Raw genomic sequence first — 25,239 nt, forward strand, 5'->3', positions numbered from 1 at the left:
CAAGAACAGTTGGACTTAATTATCTGGTAAGAAAGGTTAACTGGCATTTTAAATATCATCTCCACAGCCTCAGAAACACTATGAAAAGAATGAAACCCGATAAGCAGTTCTTTCTGTTTCTAAATGTGTCATTTAATGTATCAATATAGTTTAATTATAAAATTATAAAGTCAATTAAGGATGCAGTCAAGTGACTGAGAACACAACCCAATGGGACAGAGGGTCCTTGCGACCAGGGCTGAGATATATTGATTTATTTATATATATATATATATATATATATATATATATATATATATATATATATATACACTCACCTAAAGGATTATTAGGAACACCTGTTCAATTTCTCATTAATGCAATTATCTAACCAACCAATCACATGGCAGTTGCTTCAATGCATTTAGGGGTGTGGTCCTGGTCAAGACAATCTCCTGAACTCCAAACTGAATGTCTGAATGGGAAAGAAAGGTGATTTAAGCAATTTTGAGCGTGGCATGGTTGTTGGTGCCAGACGGGCCGGTCTGAGTATTTCACAATCTGCTCAGTTACTGGGATTTTCACGCACAACCATTTCTAGGGTTTACAAAGAATGGCGTGAAAAGGGAAAAACATCCAGTATGCGGCAGTCCTGTGGGCGAAAATGCCTTGTTGATGCTAGAGGTCAGAGGAGAATGGGCCGACTGATTCAAGCTGATAGAAGAGCAACTTTGACTGAAATAACCACTCGTTACAACCGAGGTATGCAGCAAAGCATTTGTGAAGCCACAACACGTACAACCTTGAGGCGGATGGGCTACAACAGCAGAAGACCCCACCGGGTACCACTCATCTCCACTACAAATAGGAAAAAGAGGCTACAATTTGCACAAGCTCACCAAAATTGGACAGTTGAAGACTGGAAAAATGTTGCCTGGTCTAATGAGTCTCGATTTCTGTTGAGACATTCAGATGGTAGAGTCAGAATTTGGCGTAAACAGAATGAGAACATGGATCCATCATGCCTTGTTAGCACTGTGCAGGCTGGTGGTGGTGGTGTAATGGTGTGGGGGATGTTTTCTTGGCACACTTTAGGCCCCTTAGTGCCAATTGGGCATCGTTTAAATGCCACGGCCTACCTGAGCATTGTTTCTGACCATGTGCATCCCTTTATGACCACCATGTACCCATCCTCTGATGGCTACTTCCAGCAGGATAATGCACCATGTCACAAAGGTCGAATCATTTCAAATTGGTTTCTTGAACATGACAATGAGTTCACTGTACTAAACTGGCCCCCACAGTCACCAGATCTCAACCCAATAGAGCATCTTTGGGATGTGGTGGAACGGGAGCTTCGTGCCCTGGATGTGCATCCCACAAATCTCCATCAACTGCAAGATGCTATCCTATCAATATGGGCCAACATTTCTAAAGAATGCTTTTTGCACCTTGTTGAATCAATGCCACGTAGAATTAAGGCAGTTCTGAAGGCGAAAGGGAGTCAAACACAGTATTAGTATGGTGTTCCTAATAATCCTTTAGGTGAGTGTATATATATAGTGTCAGTGTCAGAGGCAAGGCTGGAGTCAGGGCGGGTCTTTCAGTGGAGGAGACTACAAAACCCCTCCTCCAAGACTCCAAACCCCAGAAGCCAGCAGGGCTCCTGATGGCCATAGCCCCACCCACCACTTCCCCTATAAAAGGAAGAAGGAAGCGAACCAGTGTGTGCATGCTTGGCTGGGGTAGCAAGGTGCACAGGAGAGAGGAGAGAGGAGAGAGGAGAGAGGAGAGAGGAGAGAGGAGAGAGGAGAGAGGAGAGAGGAGAGAGGAGAGAGGAGAGAGGAAGAGCAGGAGAAAGAAGGGATAAGTTCTCAGTTGACGGATTCACTGGCTTACGACCCTTTTTCTGGACCTGGACCATTCTCCCTCTTAAACCCCGGACTGTCTGACAACCTCCCATTGGTAATGAACTTTGATTACGGACTGTGACTACGAACCTGCCTTGCCACTGTCGTGCTTCTGTTTGCCCGGTGTTCGGCTCCACTGACCCGGGCATTTAGTGTTATTGTTAGTGTTTGTTTTGTAGTTAGGGATTGTTTACGTTTAGTTAGTGCCCGGACAGAGCTAGGGTTTGTTTTGCTTTTTGACACTGTGCCTGCCCTTTAGGGAAACCATAAAACAACAGCCGAGGTGTTCCTGCCGCCAGAGCCACAGAGGGCCGAGGTGTTCCTGCCGCCGAAGCCCCAGAGGGAGGAACCCGAGTATCCCGTGTCGGAGAGGGAGAAGCCCGAGTGTCCAGAGCCCCGGAGGGAGGAACCCGAGTATCCCGTGTCGGAGAGGGAGAAGCCCAAGTGTCCAGAGCCCCAGAGGGAGGAGCCCGAGTATCCCGTGTCGGAGAGGGAGAAGCCCGAGTGTCCAGAGCCCCGGAGGGAGGAACCCGAGTATCCCGTGTCGGAGAGGGAGAAGCCCAAGTGTCCAGAGCCCCAGAGGGAGGAGCCCGAGTATCCCGTGTCGGAGAGGGAGAAGCCCGAGTGTCCAGAGCCCCGGAGGAAGGAACCCGAGTATCCCGTGTCGGAGAGGGAGAAGCCCGAGTGTCCAGAGCCCCGGAGGGAGGAGCCCGATTGTCCAGAGCCCTGGAGGGAGGAACCCGAGTCTCCCATGGCAAAGAGGGAGGAACCCGAGTGTCCAGCACCCCGGAGGGAGGAGCCCAAGTATCCTGAAGATGAGGAAGAGGTGCTGCCCTCTTTGTCCCAATCCAAGGATGAGTGTCCGCCACCATACCTGGTGGAAGAGTATCCGCCACCGTGTCTGGCAGAAGAGAGTCTGCCCCTGAGCACTGAGGAGCTACCAGGAGAAGATGACTTCAGGAGGGAGTCGCCGTCTGTCTCCTCAGAGGCCACACCGGGACAGGAGGTGCCTACAATCCAGGAGAAGGCATCACCTGTTGTCCCCTGCACTGAATCAGAGGGGAAGAATATACCAGGCCCTGAATGTGGAGAGCAGCCGGAGCAGCCGGAAAAGGAACAGCACCCGCAGATGCTGCAGTTAACTCAGTCGGGATCCCGGAAGACAGAGGAGTCGCAGCAACCAGAAGGTGAGACTCTTGTGCTTCCTCCATCAGGTCTCCTGGACATCTAGAGTTCCTACCTCAACCTGAGTTCCTGGCTGCAGCAAAGGAGATGGAGACACCTCAGCTTGCCCAGGACCCACTGTGTCTCCAGGCTGGAGCAGAGACTGGAGGGGAGCCAAGGGCAGCAGAGAGGTCTCCGCCAGACAAGCCTGGTTCCTGGAGGGACCAGGGAGCAACGGGTCCTTACTCTGGACTTGACGCTGGGGGAGAGCCACCTTCAATGAAACCGGGGACATGCCAGTCCACCCCGAGGACCAGATCGGTGCGATACGGAGAACGACAGGACATGGGGGAATGGCACATCCACCACAAGGATGACCCAGCACATGGAGACCCCATCTGGCTCTTCGGCCCTCCCGCCCACCCCTTGTGTCTTTTGGAGGGGGGCTTGGCCGTGGTATGGCCGTCATCGTGTGCGCCCATGGCTTCACTCTTGAGGGGGAGGCTATGTGGCAGTGTCAGAGGCAAGGCTGGGGTCAGGGCGGGTCTTTCAGTGGAGGAGACTACAAAACCCCTCCTCCAAGACTCCAAACCCCAGAAGCCAGCAGGGCTCCTGATGGCCATAGACCCGCCCACCACTTCCCTTATAAAAGGAAGAAGGAAGCGAACCAGTGTGTGCATGCTTGGCTGGGGTAGCAAGGTGCACAGGAGGGTGAGAAGACGACGGAAAGAGGCGAGAGTGAGAGTGAGAGTGAGAGTGAGAGTGAGAGTGAGAGTGAGAGTGAGAGTGAGAGTGAGAGTGAGAGTGAGAGCGTGGAAGAGCAGGAGAAAGAAGGGATAAGTTCACAGTTGACGGATTCACTGGCTTACGACCCTTTTTCTGGACCTGGACCATTCTCCTTCTTAAACGCCGGACTGTCTCACAACCTCCCATTGGTAACGAACTTTGATTACGGACTGTGACTACGAACCTGCCTTGCCACTGTCGTGCTTCTGTTTGCCCGGTGTTCGGATCCACCGACCCGGGCATTTAGTGTTATTGTTAGTGTTTGTTTTGTAGTTAGGGATTGTTTATGTTTAGTTAGTGCCCGGACAGAGCTAGGGTTTGTTTTGCTTTTTGACACTGTGCCTGCCCTTTAGGGAAACAATAAAACAACAGCAAGCCTGTTTCCTACCCTTTGCCTGCCTTCCTACTGTGTGTTTCAAGACCAGACCCCGCCTACATACAGCCCTTTCTTGTGACGGGCCCCCCAACCCGTTACTATATATATATATATATATATACACTCACCTAAAGGATTATTAGGAACACCTGTTCAATTTCTCATTAATGCAAATATCTAACCAACCAATCACATGGCAGTTGCTTCAATGCATTTAGGGGTGTGGCCCTGGTCAAGACAATCTCCTGAACTCCAAACTGAATGTCTGAATGGGAAAGAAAGGTGATTTAAGCAATTTTGAGCGTGGCATGGTTGTTGGTGCCAGACGGGCCGGTCTGAGTATTTCACAATCTGCTCAGTTACTGGGATTTTCACGCACAACCATTTCTAGGGTTTACAAAGAATGGTGTGAAAAGGGAAAAACATCCAGTATGCGGCAGTCCTGTGGGCGAAAATGCCTTGTTGATGCTAGAGGTCAGAGAAGAATGGGCCGACTGATTCAAGCTGATAGAAGAGCAACTTTGACTGAAATAACCACTTGTTACAACCGAGGTATGCAGCAAAGCATTGGTGAAGCCACAACACGTACAACCTTGAGGCGGATGGGCTACAACAGCAGAAGACCCCACCGGGTACCACTCATCTCCACTACAAACAGGAAAAAGAGGCTACAATTTGCACAAGCTCGCCAAAATTGGACAGTTGAAGACTGGAAAAATGTTGCCTGGTCTGATGAGTCTCGATTTCTGTTGAGACGTTCAGATGGTAGAGTCAGAATTTGGCGTAAACAGAATGAGAACATGGATCCATCATGCCTTGTTACCACTGTGCAGGCTGGTGGTGGTGGTGTAATGGTGTAGGGGATGTTTTCTTGGCACACTTTAGGCCCCTTAGTGCCAATTGGGCATCGTTTAAATGCCACGGCCTACCTGAGCATTGTTTCTGACCATGTCCATCCCTTTATGACCACCATGTACCCATCCTCTGATGGCTACTTCCAGCAGGATAATGCACCATGTCACAAAGGTCCAATCATTTCAAATTGGTTTCTTGAACATGACAATGAGTTCACTGTACTAAACTGGCCCCCACAGTCACCAGATCTCAACCCAATAGAGCATCTTTGGGATGTGGTGGAACGGGAGCTTCGTGCCCTGGATGTGCATCCCACAAATCTCCATCAACTGCAAGATGCTATCCTATCAATATGGGCCAACATTTCTAAAGAATGCTTTCAGCACCTTGTTGAATCAATGCCACGTAGAATTAAGGCAGTTCTGAAGGCGAAAGGGGGTCAAACACAGTATTAGTATGGTGTTCCTAATAATCCTTTAGGTGAGTGTATATGTGTATGTGTAAAATAATTATTGTTAGCAAAGCGTATACTCATACTGCTACCAATATAAGTTACTAAGCAAATGTGCTTTAGTCAAACACTTATGGTCCTGAGAAACTGCACAAAAGCACAAGCATGCAGGTTGATTTATAAATAACCAAATACATTCGTCTCCAAGGCAGGCTTGCGTTCAGAGAAGTTTTGCCTTTGATAGCAAGTTCGATTTTCAAGTTGGCACGATGTAGAAACACTGTATGACATCACCCCCGGGGAAGCAAGGGTTTACTAATTTCTCACTGTATAAAATGTGTCACTTTTAAGTTCTGTCACCACGGCAACTTCGACAGAATGAATAGAACCTGCTCCACGACCATTCCGCCGTTATCTCCAGTCACCCTTGGGGCGGAGAGAGTGAGAAGCTAAAGATGAAAGGCCAAATTCTTCTGAATTCAGACCTGGATTGACAAATAAATCGATTTACAGGAAAAATGTGTGCATACGCTATCTTCCCAAAGCTAAAAGCACAAACCTTCCCTCGTCAGCTGTATATTGTACAAGAACTCACAAGAGCTTGTATGGCTATCCCCAAGGGTAAATTGTAACATTCGAAGGTTCAGAACACATTACCGAACGAAGGTTCAAAGCATCGTTGGTGCTAATTTGCATAATGCATTGATGATGTCACATTCGCTACTAGTGTATAGATTAAATGAACAGCCTACTTTTTTTTTACAGGTAATCCATATAAACAAAATAACTTATTTTAAACTACAAGTGTATATTTTATCTTGAACAGTAATCATGTTTATCATGCACATGGTTTATATTGATTTTACTTGCATGAAACATGTTAACCTTTAGGCATCTTACTCATAATAAATTGTATGTGTGATGACATTGTATTTGTATTTTTTTCAATACAGAAAAAGGTTTGAAAATAGCCAATCGGTGTAAAATCCTTGATGTATATATCCCGGTGTTCAGTACTATACTGAAAGTACCCATCACACAACTTTGCAGCACGTGGGTTAACTATAATAAAAAGACTTCTTCTACAGTTTGTGAGTTTGTGTCAACATTATATATTATTATTATTATTATTATTATTATTATTATACCGATATATTAATAGTAATAATAATGGGACAATTGCAAGAAACTTACACAGTTAGTATGCATTGTCAATTTAAATTTCTATCTAAGAAAAAAAAAATGATGTGACTGTCACGTGACGAACCTTCAAAGGTTTGTAAAAACCTCAGAAGGTCTGGAGATCTAACGAACCTTCGAACGTTCGAACCTTCCAAGACAGCTCTAAGAGCTTGTGTACTATTTAAACTTTTCGTTGTTATTTTTTGTTTTGTTTTTCTAAGAGCATTATGATCACCAGGGTATATTGTGACATTTTGGGCCACAACATTTAACCCAGCACTGATGGATTTTTATTCTAAGGCTTTACCTCTGTCTACAAACTTGCCCAGTCGCTCAGAGAATGAGGGATGAGGTCACCGTGACAAGCTCATGCACTAGGAGCCCTGCTACACTTGCACAAGGCGTTCTAAGCCACGCACAAAGCACTATCACACGGACCATTGAGATCAAGCTCTCAGTAGTGAGGCTTCACAGTTGTTACACGACACGGCTGTGGGGGGTGGGGGGTATCAGTACACATCAGAACTTGCTAATATACAACATGATGGTCTGGAGCAAGATCAGATCTGTAGACAAGCCATGGCGACTCTTGGGATCCTTATATCTTACTGGATGCTATTTAACACACGATTGGAAATTAAGAGCACACTGTCTATACAGACACTTCTTTATAGCCTTTCATTAAGGGTTATCATGAAACTTATCCTTCTCAGTAATTATTCAATTTGAAATAACAGAAAAAGGCCCATCAATCTCCCTGAAGCTCACGGCCCTTCTCAGAATGGGTTGATATTTGTATATTATCTGATCAGTGCTTTCCAAACATGATGTCAAGCTTAATGTGTGGGGGGGAACAAAACACATTTTAAAAATAATTCAATTCATCCACTAAGAGTCAAGCCAAGCAGTTTTTTTATCTTTCTGTAAATTAAGATTGAATGGGCGAACTGAAAGAAAGAAGCACCTGTACATCACATATCTCTCATTCATTGAAGTCGAGCTCTAAGGCTAGAAAATTGGTCCAGTGACTCCATTAATCTTCAAGTATCAAGCTTGTGGTTTTACAGCACTGAATAAGGGAAGATAAAAATTACACCAAACGTTATACTATATTATTTAGATGCCTGCAGCATTTTAGCCCTTTTTTACTTTCAAAGATGTTATCGATTACAGGATATCAATCAGATCTCTGCATTAGCAAAGAAGTCTGCTGTTCTCCATCTCTTCAATAGAATATGTGGACATTGTCGTTTTACCCAGAGAAAACCTAATATCCTAATAATCTTATTACAATCGCAGCCATCACTTAATCCCCCCATACCAGTTCTTCCCTCATGCCCAGTCTCAGAAAACGATATTGAGTTTTTATTCTGGACTGAAACAGGGCGCAGAGGAGTTATTGCTATCATCAATCAATCAATCAATCAATCATCAAGTTTTATTTATTAAAGCAACCTTCGCAGGATAGCCACAGAGCACTTTACAGATTGAAAATGAACAGACCAAAGCAAAGCAAACAAATAAACCTTTGTAAGAACGTTTATGACTGTAAACAGAAGAAGATGGGGGAATATTCATTTTTCTAATCTCCGTTTTATACCACTGATGCCAGCAGTCTCTCTTTGCTCCAATCTCTTTTTAAATAGGTTTAGTTTAACTAATCTTGTTATATTTTTATGGATTATTTTAACCTCTTTATTTGTATTATTTTTATTAATGTGAAATGTAAATTCTCTGCTTTAGCACTTGGGGTGTCTTTGGCATTAATGGTGCTATATAAATAAACAAACAAATCAATAAATAAACACATAATATTGTGAATAGGGTATACCTTTTGGTTTCGGTTCACATCTTACCAGAACAGAAGGAGAACAGAAATAAAGCGGGGCATTAACAGCATCAGGCTTATTTTTATAGACCATTTCAGTCCAGGGCTCAGTGGTTGCTGTGACCATTTAAAGGAGATTCATGAATCAATGACACATTCTAGTTTATTTCACAGAAAAGGCCAATATTTGCCATGCTAGTGAGTTACCACATGTTGCTATTGTCTTCAGTATTGATTTTACCACACTGTGTAACACAAGCTGTGCTGTGTTCTCTGTTTATCCTTTTTCTGCCAGTTATATCCTGTTATCAGCCTGTTAATTAAGAAAATCACTGAAGATGTACAAACTACATGGCTCTCCTCTGAAACCAATTCTTGAGGTCTCTAATAAAAAGGTTTTTTACACTACCAATCGCTCTTGGTGCCTTAATAAACTAGTGCTGCATACTTTGAAAAACAAATAAAAGGATAGATGCTTCATCAGACATTCTCGAAATCTGAATCTGTTTCACATCAATCCTGGGTCACAGTGGCTTCATTGAGGGGCAAAGCTGTGAATAGGTTTACTAGTGACTTAGGACAGTGTGTGTGTTTATTAGAGTCATTGTAACACACAACTGAGCTTACCTACTCCTTCACAATGGTTACAAAAAGTCTACATTAGTCATCTTAATTAACAAACATTAAAGCTAAACAGAAGAGCTATTCTTTACCCACGATGACTAAATCAGTCTGGAATCCACCCGTTAAAGTATGCATTAGCCGGAGTAAAAAAGCAATTAATGCATTGGCACTCAGGCACCATAAAAAGAGAAACACAACAGAAGAGGCGATAAACTGTTTTCCATTTGTCTTATAGATTCATCTCATGCAGGTGAGAAACTCATTACGCTCTCAGGTTCTCACAGGTAGAAATGGCCATTGGGATGTACTGCCATCTTCCCATTTTCCATTTTGTCATTTGTCAACAGCAATGCACCGGGCGTTTAATTACCCTGCACTACTTCCCACTGCTAATTAAATAAATAAAATATATGCATTAATTAACAGCCACGCAAAATCATAATTGATTCTTTTTAATGTTTTCCGATCATACTAAGACAGCTCAGGGAAAAGAGGGCATTTGCAGCTGTCTGAATATAATAATAAGCCCAATGTGAAACAGCAACAGAACAACAGAGAAAGGTTTACAGGAAGAAAGGTTGCTGCATATTTTCCTTCAAACAGGGAATTTAAATCAAATGCTCATGAATCAGGCTGACAGCCCAGGAGTTGGTCACACACTGAGCTTTTATGGATGGAATCCACTTCGCCTTTATTACAGCACTTCAAACAGCAGAGTTCTCACATCAATGCCTGCCTCGAGAGCCATACTTATAACAAGCAGCTTCAAATTGTTTAACAGCTATCATGTAAAATGATGTAAAGTGAAAGTCTCAGCAAAGGACCAACTTTCCCGCTATAACTTACATTTATCTCTTATTTCTTACAGTATAATTAAATTCTGATAATACATTTTTACTAATGTATAGCTAGTAGGCACTTGTACTATTTTATTATCATCTCCAAAATTGATAAGCTGACCTCTAAACTGTTAAACACACATTCACCCACACAGAGACATTCATACACACTCACCCACACACGCACTCACATTCACCACACACTCACACTAAAAAGGTAAGCCCCCTCCACACCCACACACACACATTTTTACCTCACCCATTTTCTGACAAAGCTTTTTGCAGGACACATTGTGATACTATTCTCTGATGTTTGGACAGTAGTAATACCTGTGGAGTTTCCACTGGGCAGGCCAGTGGCTCCAAAGAGACCGATCTTTACTAATCTGCTTTCACTGATGCACCATACAGTGACAGTTTTTATACGGTAATAAATGTATTAACTGCAGGAAAATAAACAAAACTCATCACTAGTCTGATCATAAATTCACCAATTTATGTGTAGTGATGATAAAGCAAGACTCATGCTTTTTCATGTTATCTTCAGAGCTCACTCTAATATTGTTAACTTAAAAAAAATAAAAACTTTTCAAGCAGAATAACCATTAGAAAGGTCTAGAATTAGGCTTTGGAGTAACAAAAGCAGACAACTGGCATAGATCACAAAAAATGGAGATGGTGAAGTAATTTATTTTTGTTATTAGACTTCCTTTTCATCATAATTGCAGCCCTTATAACAGCCTAGTTAGTGTAACATCTTTTTTATTATTAAAATACATTTTTAGAAAAGTAGAACATTTATCTGATGACCTGGCATGCTCAGTCTCTGCACCTTAACCCCACTGAAATGTCCATAAGTCTGGGTTTGACACAATAATGAATCAGAACATCACAATTTCTGGGACAGACAAAAAGGTGTCTCATTTCCCTTTACTAAATTAAAAACACTAATATACAAAAAGACAGACACGAGGGCTCTAGTTAAAATGGCCGGTTATAATTCCTTGAGAATACATTATTTCACACAGAAACAAGCAAAATAACATGAGGTAAAAAATTCAGATCTTCAACTTCAACTTCAACAGAAGAGACACAGGCTCTCCCTGTAAAAGTAAAAAGCTTTTGGGTGCTTAATCCTGGTACACAGCAGGCTTATTTTAATCGTCTAAATTGCAGAATTCACTGTAATTAAAAGCGATGATTTATTAAAAAGCAAGTGCCCACACTCTGGCGACTTTAATGGCCATTCGCTTTGCCTTAAATCAAATGTTCTGATATGTTTATTAACCTTTAAATCTTATCTCAATGAGTTGGCAACTGTGCTATTTTGATTATTCGTGTTGACTGGACAGCGTCCAAGAAGATCAGCTTACACCAGCAATGCACAACACTGAATGAAAAATAAGCAGGATACACTGAACGTTAAAAGCTTTAACATCAGCAATCAAATTTTGTAATTCCAGTCCATGAATTCTGAATGAAGCTCTTTTGTGGGTAATCTTGTTCAAGGTTTCTTATTCAGTGGTTTTCGATTATATGGCTCAGGAGAACATTCAAGTCCTGCATATTTATTTTGTGGAATGGTACACATTTTAAGTGTGAGGTCAATGATGCTTATGGTTTTGGTATCGTAATTTCTTTCTATAATGTATATAAAAATATATATTTGAATTATATAAAATAACTGTTTTCTAGCTGGCATTTCAATACATCTCCACAAATTAGAAATGTAGGAAAGGACAGGATTCTGCTTTATATATACAAATATATCAGCGACGCTCTTTCCCAATTACTATAATTAATAATAAACTATTAATTACAATTTTAATTAAAGAGCGAAGATGGAAGGTTGATGTACAATATACTTTCAGAATATGTCTTGTGAAGTCTGTTTACATTACATCATTATTGTTTGTTTTTTAAATGTTGTTGAATGGACACTTCAGGCTCAAGCGCTTTCAGGGCATCAGGTTCCACTCCCAGCAGCAAGGTTGCTTCCTCTTGTGTGCTGTCTGCTTGATGTCACTTGTCAGGCTTGTCAAATATTGTCAGAATGAGAGCAAAAGAAAAGACCAATGTACTGTAAGGCACCATACTTGAAAGCTAAATATTTTTCAGGAACCCACACTGAAACTTTCTTGAAGGATTTCTGACGCACTTTGATAAAAAGATTTGCTCGGTTGCACCTCAGTATCTGAACTCCTCTTCATCAATGTGGAGAGATAGTGCATCTAACGCTAAGACATCCATTGAAGACACGAGCATTAACTTATTTGTCCAACGCATCTTGTCTTTGGTTAATTATAAATGACTTGCTTTAATGAAGAGTTGAAATGTTAATATGGTAAGTGCTATGGTTACAACCACTGGTCTGAGTTAAATCCAGATTTTTCTGCAGTTTGCGTCATTCTTGGGAGAGGGAGAAAATGAATTAGTGAACTTATGTGACCTCAGACATGACACACAGAGCTGACTTTTGGTTTCTTCTCACCATTGTTAGCTGTGCTCATCTTCCCTGTCATGTCATCCTTTCAAGTGTAACAAGCGGTTTGGCACTCTTTTGGATCATTTTGCCAGGATTATATTAGACCAAGCTAGATTCTCCTCAACAGAATGTATGCTGGGACTGGGTTCGTCAGGCCATGAATAATGAGCTTCTGCATAAGAGTATTGGCATTGGGAAAATAATGTTTTCCCACCAAGGACTAAGGTGATAAGATAGTAGCCCCAAATTGAATTTAGCACTCACTGCTCCACATTCCCTGACCATGACCCATTTTATAGTCCTTCGTCTGGCTGCAGCAACATAACTCCTCAGAACAGAGCAGAGCTGCACTATAGTGGGTCAACACAGAAAAGGAGGCCAACAATCTCCTACCTGTTACAAATCACACTACACCAGGTCTCCCCCCCATGGAAATCGAACAAAATCTATTTTGCTATTTTCATCCAATGTATTAGGATGAGTGTATCTGTAAAATGATTATAATACTTTCAATTTATATAATTTGTTGAATAACTGGCATCATACCTATTTGTATAAAATATCTGAGGTACTATATGACACAAACTACAGATCCAATGGGAAAAGGACCGAAATACACACATTTATTATGATTATGATTATTATATGTTGTCCCATTTAATATTGTAGCATGTCAGGGGGTTACGCCCTAGTCTGGTACTACGTGCGGTGTTGTAGGGCAAACTGTACATCATTAGTCCTGTTGGGGAATAGTCGTATGCAACAGGAGCAATTGTCCCTGCTAAATTAAATCCCTATCATGTATTTGAGTTGATGTACCATTGGTTAATTGGGAGTGATCACGCAGGATGAACCCGTGGGGATAGGTTTGCTACTGTCAGGGGTGTTAGACCTGCACGGAAGTCATGCATAGTCATGGGTATTTGTACTGGGGTTGATGAGGGGCGAGTCAGATTGCCCCCCTTCCGGGTGTCAGGAGCTAAAACCGTTTTGTGTGCCTTGAGTCATGTGCCTCATCTGATAATAAAGAAAGGCCTTTCGTTGCAGCCTGTTTTGTGATGTCGCTTTAACCCTGACGAATGTTACAATATTTTGAGGGGCAGGGCACATTTGACCTTTGGCTGTAATCTGCAAATACAAAACAATTGTCAAATAATATACTGCTTGGATTCATTTTAATGACATACTAACGCACTCGTGGGGTTCGTGAGACTTGTGTAATCAACTCACATGCAGCTGACCTGAGGGCGATATACATGTTATAATTGGTTTATGTGAAATGTTCAACAGCAACATTTGCTATAAAGGTAAAGCAGGCTGGGAATTTCTACCAGCCAGACAGAGTGGATTGTTGTGCACCTTCAATCTATTAAACATGAGACGGCCTGCCACCGGTGGCACACACTGCCAGTAAAGCAAAAGCACTGTTCCGTGCTGCTGTCTCAGTGTCACAGTGCACTGGAGGTAACAAGGATAAAACACACTGGAAATATACAACTTCATGAATTTGAGCATACCCTTCAAGAATATCACTAAATGTTAGAGTTTACAGTGCTCCACATGTGCACAATATTGGTACAGAATAGCTAGAGCTTTGACAGTTTAAGAACACAGCACGTAGTTATTTCATTAACGTTTGAAAGACCTATCATTGATTGACCATTACAGTTAAGCTGACAAAACACACTGCATTACGGTTCACTCACATATCACACCACAATCGACCAACTATAAAAAAGGGGGAAGTACAGAAAGCTGAAGGTTCTTGTGCCTTTCAAATGGCCATCAAGACGCATTCTCTTATAAGCTTAAGCAAGAAAAATCACACAGCAATAGAAAAATAAGGCACCCAGAGAGAACTTGACACTATTGACATTAAAGAACCACACAACCTGAGGAATTCAATTTATGACTCAATAATAAAAATAACCATTTTCAAAAGCTATTGATTTCTACAAATAACAATATTCATGTTCTTGAATCTTTTAAGCTCTGAACAGAGAGTGCTCAGCTGTAAGTAGATGGGTTGTTGGTTAGTTACCAATAGCCAACTGACATCAGGAGGAATATTTAATAGTAGTGATGGATTTGGGGCAATGCTCCTAGTTTTATCCTTCAATCAATGAAACAAACAAGCTGCACAGAGGGTTTGCTCCATTTTCTCAAGGTGGAGCATGACTTTGTATCATACAGGACTGTGCATCAGTGATGTCAGACATTGCACTGAAGGAACTTTTAACTGTGGCACCTTGGTAGCAACTAAGCACCATTTTTGCAAATTTTACAGATGGCTAAATGCACATCATAGCATGCTGACCATCTCTGGGGCATTGTCTTTGCTGGCACTGTGAATTGAAATCCTGGTATCAGACATACTTCTTCCAGCACTTTCCACCTACCCCTCTCAGACAACATAATCTCAGACCAGTGTAAAAGCCATCAGAGAAGTTAGGTGTCAGATGAAGGTTTAATATTTTATTCTACTGAAAATTAAAAGGGTCCATAAGGCTGTGTGTGGCACTGACACTAAGAAGCAGTTCCACTGAGCATTTTGATTGCTGACGGTTGAGTTTCACTGCATGCATCTAGGTGAATAAAGACGGGATCTGGACTTTGTTTGGTCATTGACAACTGCAGGTGGTTACAGAACAATGATCTACACCTGGATGGATCTACAGTTATGTTAAACAGGAATAGGCCTTCATCCCTCATAACCTGACCCTGTAAGATCATAGCGCAATAAAATGCTTTTGAATCTCTTTAAATGTGTCCTTGTCTCATCTATATTCAGAGAGAATTTGTTCCTCTGGTTTATTCTCTGCGGTCTTCAGTATACATGTTTTGGCCAATCCATGTTTAGTTCTGTAGAAAGCTGCCGTCCATGACAGTGAAAGCTGCTGTAGTGCTCTTGGGTCTCGACTCAAAGCTTTGGGTGCATCAACTAGTAAGGGTGGAAGTGTGAAAGTCAACGAGCGCTCTGCAATAAGCCCAACAATCATTCCCTGCAAAGATGAAAACACTAATCACTTGCAGGATAAGGATACATAAAATGCAAAATATCTGAACTGTGAAATGTGCAATGGAATGATTTTCGATCTCAGAGGGCTAAAGGCATACTAAATATTAATACAAACACATGCTGTGTGTGCATCAGATTCTCTTGAAAATGAGACAAATCTATGTATTAGCTATGTATCTATCACTAAAAGATTTTTCATCAAATTTAAACCAAGTTGCAAGAAGCTTAACAACAAGAAGAGCGAATATGATAACGCTGGTTGTTAAACAATTAATAGATAACATTGCACAGCAATTTGAATAGTCTTTGCGCACTACATGGGATACTCTGAGGCTGGCAACCAATTTATGATAAAACCATGGATGAATTTCTAATGCCAAACGCCCCCCTACTTATCTGAATTCAGACAAGCACCAATGGGGAATATTAATTTAACTTTGATCAATTCATTTCCCTACTGTACTTTCATATCAGCCTTTTAAGCATTATTTTTGAATGTAATTACTTTTAGACCATACGAGAAAATGTGCAGCAATGATAAAGACTCATATTTATAAACACCAAATTCACAGAAAACTAAATCCACAGCTTGTGCTTTTAACTACAGCTTGTTAAATGATGCACAGGTGCCTTTTACATTTAATCCCAAATCCTGATTTACAAACCCGTGTTAATGAAAATCCATTCTCCATATTTTAACACTTCCTAACATTCTAACATAATCTAAAAACATGAAGAAGAGGCTGGCTTATTAGACTTTTAGTAAATGGCTTAAATATTAACATATTAAATATTAAAATGTGCAAGCATCGGATATATAACATAAGCATCAAATATTAAAGATGAGTTTCAGACACCATATATAAGCATATGTAAAACTGACATTTTATTTCAGGAGCCAACTATATGTTTTTGGTCCCTTGATGCCTTTGAGTTTAATTTTGTAATTGCTGCACATTTAGGAATGTAATGGTGTATTGTACTGGGCCTTATAATCACAGTTTTGTGCTGTTATTGATGAATGACACAAAACATATATAGGCCTATAAAAAAAAAGTTATAACAAAACATTATCATCCTGTCATACACTACCGGTCAAAAGTTTTAGAACACCTCCATTTTCCAGTTTTTATTGAAATTATGCAGTTTAATGTCTCAATGTACTCTGACATTAAAGCAAAGAACAATAAACAATTACAGATAAAAAATAAATCATGGAATCGTTTTGTTTAATAATAACCCCTTAAGATGACACACTTAAAAGGGCACCAAATCCGTGTGCTTCTCTTTAATCCCATGTGTACTCTTCACTGTTGTCTTGTTTGCCAAGGGTATCCATGAAAGCTGAGACCCTCAGCTTTCTAACGAAGTGAAGCATTCTCTGATTTTCTGGTTTTTATACCCCCACGCATTTTGAAAATGGGGGGTGGGGGGATTCTTGGTCTGAGTAGGAATACAAAATCTCTGAAAACATTGACAATTATGACATATTCTGGAACAGACCCCTCCGAGCAGACTGCGCATTTACCCCATGGGCTCTGATGACGGCGTGCGACACGGAAACTGTAAATCAGATGTGTTTCAGAATGAAAAGCGCTGTTAGCCAAGAGAATAAGCTTTCAAATTCATGTATCACTGCCAAACAATGCTTAAGAGGGTATAGTAACACTGTATATTACTCTGAAATGTACATTATTTTTTAGTTTTTGGTAACATCATTTTTTTTTTTTAACCTCTGTCAGTTTACCACTTACCTTTGTATCATTTCAGGTTATTCATTGGATTTGAACTGCTTAAATTTAAATATAAACTGGAAAAATGGGGGTGTTCTAAAACTTTTGACCAGTAGTGTATATCCTTGCACTAATTAATTACCTAAGGAGGTATCCCTGATGCTGTCTCTCACATCAGCTCACAATGTATATACACTAATGTGTGCATGAAAGTGCCTTCTATAAATATACACAGTCTTTTAGTTATTTAGTTATTTGTTATTTCTTTTTCCAGTTCAGTTTTCTGAATATAACAATTGTCATGTAAACTTACTGAATGTCTTTCGAGATTTGACCACGGGCAAACTACTGACACCAAACTGAAATGATGTGCGCAAATTTGGAAAGATGCAGTTAGAAAAGACGACTTCTTCCTATGTGGACTCAGTTTGACCAAACAGATAAATATGATTGCTACACTTCTTGTACCAGTAAAAATATAAGTGGCACTCAACATTCTTTTGACCTTTTCCTTTCAGTCTCTTTCTTGTTCTCACAACCTTGTATTATGTTTTCCCACTGATAAAACCAAAAACACAGGCTGCCCCATAGGTCCTGGTAAAATGGGCAGTATTAGAGCAAGCCTACTTGCAGACAGCACTTGCAGTAAACATATTATTCTCACATGAAAAGCTTTTATCACCACTCAAAATAACGCAATGTTTGACCATAACAATGTATACAGATAATAAAGATGATTTAGTATATATACAAAATGTAAATAAATACAATTATAATAATGATAATAATAAATCGTAAATACTGTTGAGAAATTACCATGCTACAAGCCCTTCATAAATCAAACTGTTACCTGGTAGAATTGCTCATGTAAATGATCTCTCAACACTGAATTCTGCAAAAACAGCTGAAGAACTATTTGCATGGCTTATCTGTGTATATACCTCTGTCCTTCCATGCTTCTGTCTTTGAAGGACACAGACTGCAGTTCTTATTGTGTAAAATAATTAGAGCCCAAGGAAATGCAGAACTGTATAAGTCATTTTTACTTTGGCTCGAGCAGAACAATAAAGACCCACTTGGAATGTGCCCCTCTCATGTGTAAATATGACATTTACACTGGCCTTATTCTTCAGACACAGTCCTCTCCAGCTTGTGCAAATATATCATCAATTCATGTGTAAATAACCACACAAGGAAAACCCACCACTGACACTCACTTGATATCCCACTCATGACAGTAGCCAATATGCCTCACCACAGCAGAGATATGAAGGTTATCACCTACACAGAATCAACTGTCTGCTTTAACATTATGACAGTTAAAGGTTCCCTGGGTTCTCCACAATGTCTTCCTGTTTTGATGACAGACACCTTTTCATAATTTTCCATTTCAATTAATCAATTATAGGTTCCTTGATTTTAGTGGCCTGGGCACTCCAAAGAAGTCTACAAATGTGAGAATTAAGGGCAAATGTGGCAGAACAAGTGCAAACGAGGTTGTTGTTTTATTTTGGTCTCTCAAAAAAAGGTCCAGAATTATTTTATGTTCCGTTCCATAAAACACTTTCAAGGAGCCTGATTTGTGAGGCTAATTCCGTAAATAAATTATCTTGAGTGAGATAAACTAAATGACACATTCATACAAAAGAGATTTAGAACGAGTTATATAAAATTATATGACGTTATGATGAATCCAAAAGAAGGGCTAATATAGCAATCCGCAAACTGGTATTCTTTGTATTTATTTATTCCCCCAGCTGTCATGTGGCATGAAAGTAATGAGACATTAATAAATCATACTAACAGTTAAAAAAGGCAACATTCAATTTAGTGGAGTGCTTTCCTGGGTAAGTCAGTTAACAAGTTGAGGCAATCCGTCCACACCTATTCTGTAGGGAGACACACAACCATTTTGTCTCAGTGTGGACTGCTTATTACAACCACAATACAACAGCTATACCAAGGAGAATATATCTATGCATGAGACTTGTTTCATGGAAGACACCTAATATGAGCTTCAGCAGCCCTGTTGTCTCTTTTTATTCAAAACACTGTTACAGTAGTCTTGTGTGTCATATCTGTTATCACATCTTCAGAGTAAGAACTTATGGGTGATAACTCTGTGTGGTGCCGTCCAACCCTTGTCACCCACACACACAAAGCTCCGGTCCTACTTATTGCTTTGCCTGCTACGGCGACAAGCAGTAACAATCTTGTTAGGTATGGAAAATGTGCTACAGCAAATAATTGTTGAACTTAAATTACTTTGACACAGAACTTTGTCCTCCTAAATAAAACAATGCAGGTGAAGCCGGGGAATGTTTGAATTGATTAATCTACTTTAGAATAGCTAATTAGCACTAGTATTAGGAACTCAGTTTTGAAATAGACCTGCCACAGTACATATTTTAGGTTTTATGTTTATAGTGTGAGAAGTGAAAATGTAAAACTGTATAGCCTAATTTATCTATTCATACACACACACACACACACACACACACACACACACATGAAAACCTCACAAGTTCACTTAAATAATCAAAATGAAAACGCGCAAGTCCATCTATGTGAAATAAATCATATGCTGAACAATTAGGCCTAATATTGCTACAGGAGGCACTGAACATTAACCACCATGTATACTATTTTTGTCTTACTACACATTCACAATTAATTAAAGGGTATTATGAAAATCATTTGCAATTGTAGATATGTTATTTTAGTAAATATGTCTATAGTTCATAATAATACACATTATCATACTATAGCTGGGAAGTAAGGCAGCTACCACACTCCTGATCCTCACAGGTTGCAGATAAATTGAAGCAATTGACACCAATACAATAAGAATAGCAGAATACAAAGATTTTTTTTAAGTCACTGCTTGGGCTGTTTCCATCTTTAATTATTGTTCTGGCAAGACTCTATTTGAAAATATAAGCAATCTTATTTAGGGCCCGACAGATATATTGGAGCATAGATATTATCGGTCCTTTTACATAAATATCTGTATCGGCACATATTCCAACGTGGTTGTAATTTATGATGAAAATAAATGTTAAGTTTATTATATAAAATGTACAAATCCTGCCTTCAGTGCATATTTGACACAATTTCTCTCTGACAGGGAGAGATTTGAGGGATCCATGCTAGAAAATGTCCGTTTTGCATGTTAACAAAAAAAAAAAAGGAAATATCGAAATATCTTCCCAATTATCAGTATCGGTATGGGACCAAAAAGCCTGTATCGGTCGGGCTATAATCTTATTGTTTGCGTTGATGTCACCGTGAAATCACGCTGTTGGCATACTGGTCTATTTTGGGTTGTATTATCTCAAATTCTCTTCCAATATCTCAAATTCTTTCATTGTTTGTTTTCATGCATTTTAATGCATTGTTGTACATGATTATATTAAGTAAAATAAACAATTATGTGCACTTTGAGGCAAATTAATTATTAATCATATTATATTTCTTAGCAGATGCCTTTATCTAGGGTGACCTACAACTGTAATAACATATTACATTATTTTTACATAGAATTACCAATTTATACAGTGGGGTTTTTAGAGTACCTTGCTCCAGGGTACAGCAGCAGTGTCCCCCACCTGCGATTGAACCCATGACCTCTTCTGCTCAGGAGTCAAAAGCCCTGACCACTACTCTACACTGCTGCCCAGCCACAATCAGCACAAAATACCCCAAAATGCAATTTATGGAAGACTTCTCATAGCTGATTTTATAATTGTTTCCCATGAGCCTTTGATCTTAAGATTTTGGAAGCAGGATCAAACTATCTGCAGGATAATCAGTTAAAACTCTGTTTGTTCATTTTTGAGCTGCGGCAAGAAGTTCAATTCACTCCCAGACAGAAAAGCTTGAGTTAGGCAGATACTTTTCTTCTGAGATCATCACCTCCTCAATTGTGTTATAAATGCCTGCAGTCTTAACCTTTCTGGAAACCCTGTACAATAATAATACAATCTCAATAATAAGCAATCATAAGCATGCTGTAGAGCTACAACTCATTAATGAGACTCTCTGTAGATGCATCTCAGTGTCTACTCTCTGAGCCCTGCACAGAATCTATCTGTCAGTTGTGAGTGTATAGGAGTAATTGCATTTTTATACTGATAGTATGCCTGAAAGCCAAAACTGAATTAGATCTGCTGTTTGTGGGGTTTTCCTGGGGAAGTATCCATGCTCTTGCTACCACATACTGATGTATCTGTTCAAATGAGTATCGATACTAAAATATTAATGTATTATTCATTTTGCCCCTGTACCTAAAACAGCAAAATTGTGCATCATTGTGTGCAACCAGGGGTAGTATGCCAATCTGTAGATTCCATTGGTTCACACAGAAAAACCTTAACATATGTGCAGTTAATTAAACACAAGTCCACAATCAGATAGAAAGTATCCCTTTGCACTCTACTCTTCTCTATCAAAGTCAATGAAAAACCAAAGACAGAAATGTTAACTCTGAAGGTTCAACTGAAGAAATTGATGTCTTAGGATTCTTGGGCTTATACATACTATACATACATAGTCTACAGTTAGATTCTGTACCATGCATGGGACATACAACTGCAAAGGAAGCAACAAGCAAACTGTGTGGAAGACGGTTTCAACACCACAGCACTATGTCTGAATGAATGCAAGAATGAATGAAAATCAGTCTCTGTACGTTTTTCCTGATCTGAAAAATGAAGCCTATTTCATATAATTTGTAGTAGTAATAGCCTCCTACCCGGGAAGCAATGCTACTAGGGGGCTACTGCTGATTACTTTAGTGTAAAAGTTAAAACCTCACACTTGCAGTTAATCAGATTGTGTTCTCCATAAAGCAAGAGTAGAAGCGGTGGTATGCAACATAGGGGTGTTGTTGTTGGTTGCTTTTGAAAGTGGCAGGCTGGGTGAGTTGAAGTAGGATGTGGGAATGGCTCTACTGTGGTGTATAAATCTCGACTAATGGAGAACAAAAGCAGCCCTTCATTGCAACACACGAGCATCCGCACCTACCCCAGCGTTGTCATGGTAACAATGGTGTACCAGAAAGCGGCAGGGATGCTGGTGAACTTGCTGGCGGTCGATCCTTTCTCCGCGTAGAACATCACTGTCGCAAAAATGATAATGGCCATGGTCAGAGAGAAGAGCAGGAAGCCCAGCTCCGAGGCGCAGCTCTTCAGCGTGTACCCCAAGATGCGCAGGCCCTGCGAGTGGCGGGAGAACTTGAAAATCCTAAACACCCGGAAAACCCTCAAGGTCACGAAGGCGCCGCTCACGTCCTCGTTATCCGTCATGACCAGGCCGATGTAATACGGCATGATGGCCACCACGTCGATGATGCTCATGACGCTGCGCACAAACCTGCAGCGACTGGGCGCGGCGACGAGGCGCAGCAGGTACTCGACGGTGAAGATCATGACGCAGGCTGTATCCAGGCAGAAGAAAGCCAGTTCGTAGCGCACCCCGCACGGCACGTCCTTCGGGCCGGACGAAGACCTGCAGGGCACCGTCTCCACCACGTTGGCGATCACGGAAACCGCGATGAAAAACCCCGTGACGTAATAAAACACCAGCGCCAAAGTGCTGGTGTGCGGGTTTTCGAAAGCCCGCCATATTGACTGGCGCAGGGTCAGATCCACCGCCAGGCCCTCTTTGTTGTTCTCCGCGTCGGCGTCGTCCTGCAGCCGCTCGGCGTTCTCTCTCCGCCGGTCCTTGTACTCTTCGTAACAGCAGTCGCCGATGATTTCGGGGATGATGCCGAAAAAGGACAGCTCCTCGTCGTAGGCGGAGATGCACTCGTGGCGCGGGTAGTGCAGCTTGCCGGTCCGGTAGAAGTTCAGTATGTGCCTGAAGATGTCCGGGTCCCGGTCGAAAAAGTACTCGTTGGTTTCTTCGTGGAAAAAGAAGTCCCGCTCCGTGCTGCCCAGTAAGGTGTCGGGGTAGCGCTCCAGCGTGTTCCTCCAGGTCTGAAACTTGGTCCCGCTGACATTCAGGATGAGGAGCCCGTCCTGTTTCCTCCGCTTCTCTCTCGGGGGTGCTGGCATAGGGGCAGTGGCCACCGGCATCCACCCAATGGCCGCCGCCCGGGCGAAGGGCAGCCAGGCTGCTACACCCGCTGCCATTGTGACCCTGGTTGTTGCGCCTTACTCCGGCTGAGGCAGACTGCGGACCCCCGGCTGATTAAAGAAGCGCGGCGTGTGGGTGACAGGACATCTGGAGAAGCAGGGCAGAGAAAGAAAGAGATCAAACATAGGAAAAGGTCATCATTGACACTGGCAAACTGGGTTTACAAAACCTCATACGAGAACACTTATCTGTCTATACATATTATTATATTTTGGACTGTCCTAATATTTATTCCTCTGTCCTTTCTGTCTTACTCCTGCGGTCTTATACATCAAGCAGCATCAGTTGAGCATGCACAGGATCAAGCACAGCATTAGAAGCTTGCTTTCTATTAAGGTGTAGACACCAGTTCACTTTGATATCTATAGATGCAATATCTGTCTATGTATGTATATGTGTGTGTTTGTGCGTATGTATACATACATACATATATACATTCAAATAGTTTTTACACACTTGCAACTGAAGTGAAAACCACTCACCTCTACACAAAGTCGACAGGTTTCATAGGGATGCATGGAGTTTCTTTTCTTTCTTTCTTTCTTTCTTTCTGTCGTGCTCATCCACGACCTGTTTTATTCAGCATTCAAAACCACATCATGCTGGACAACGAATTGTAATGTATCCCATGAGCTGGAGGATGTCTTCAGGAAGGTGTGAAAAGAGTAGCAACAAGTTCAAGAGGAATGGAATCACGCCTGGTGTTTTTACAAGCATTCACTGCAAATATCTGGAATAAAAACGCGCCTGCCAATTGTCTGGGTGGTGTCCATCACACAATGTCGATCTTAAATTATGATTTGTGTTTAAGGATAGTTCAGAAAAGCGCAGCTGAGCATCTCTCATCGACTGGCAGAAAACCTCCTGTAAGCCCGTACTGTGCGCTGGCAAGAGACAACAAACCAGCTGCAGGCTATTCCAGCGTTTTCCTTTGGAGATGTCAATGAAAACAATACCTGGCAAAAAAGAGCAAACAATGCACGGATACAATGAATCTTCGGAAATCAAAAAAATAGTCAAATCTATCGCCTCTCCTCTCAGCCACTTCAGCGCACACGAACAAGTGTAGTATTGTTAAGTTGGCCAGTGTGCGATCTAAACGGAGGCGTGTCATATGCTACATGCATCAATTAACTCTTATAGATACAAGTGTGCGCTCATGTGAACGCAAATATCTCGCATGAACGAAAGCAAAGGTATATGTAAAGCTACCTCTAAGTAGCAATCATGTATTTTTAATTGTATATGATTTATTTATTATTATTGTAATACATGGGAACTATTTAAACTATTAACGAATGACTACAGCATTATAACATTGTATTCAACAAAGGAATACAACATATGATACATATGTGTGTGTGTGTGTGTGTATATATATATATATATATATATATATATATATATATATATATTCACACACACACTAATATTTACACACAAACAAAGAAGAGACAGTGAGAGAGAGAACAGTCCTGAAGTCTTTGTGTTTTCTATTGTTAGGTTGAACAAATAAAAGTACCACTATTTAAATGCACACAGGTAGTGGACATATATTTGCTACTTATGAGTTATTACATAAAATGCCACTAGATGGAGACAAGCTTTAATATTGGTATTGTGTCTTCCTGAAGTCATGTTTAAATCAGTATAGGAATTTGCTCCCCCCCCCCCCCCCCCCCAGGTATCGGTATCTCAGGTATTCCAGAATTGCTTAAGGAGTTACATGAAAAACATACAACCCACTGCATAAGTCATGGTATAAGTCACCTCAATGAAATAACAATAAACTAATTGTAATAACAGCAATACATAAAAAGATGCATACACTTAACACACAGTATCTGAGCAAATCTTCACTCCATGAAAA

At 40.9% G+C, this 25,239-nt stretch overlaps 1 protein-coding gene across 1 annotated transcript in view; it reads right to left on the reverse strand.

Annotated features, from left to right (window-relative positions):
- Positions 1 to 24,463, reverse strand: part of kcnd2 (potassium voltage-gated channel, Shal-related subfamily, member 2) — a 78,448-nt gene extending 53,985 nt beyond the window's left edge. The window contains exons 1-2 of the mRNA XM_066704957.1: positions 23,852 to 24,463; positions 22,257 to 23,456 (exon numbers count right to left, since the gene is read on the reverse strand). Coding sequence (XP_066561054.1) covers positions 22,257 to 23,365 — 1,109 coding nt within the window. The 5' untranslated portion in view covers positions 23,366 to 23,456; positions 23,852 to 24,463. The remainder of the gene's footprint in view (positions 1 to 22,256; positions 23,457 to 23,851) is intronic.
- Positions 24,464 to 25,239: the final 776 nt, after the last annotated feature.

The sequence above is a fragment of the Amia ocellicauda genome, chromosome 5, assembly GCF_036373705.1.
Source record: "Amia ocellicauda isolate fAmiCal2 chromosome 5, fAmiCal2.hap1, whole genome shotgun sequence".
Classification (NCBI taxonomy): domain Eukaryota; kingdom Metazoa; phylum Chordata; class Actinopteri; order Amiiformes; family Amiidae; genus Amia; species Amia ocellicauda.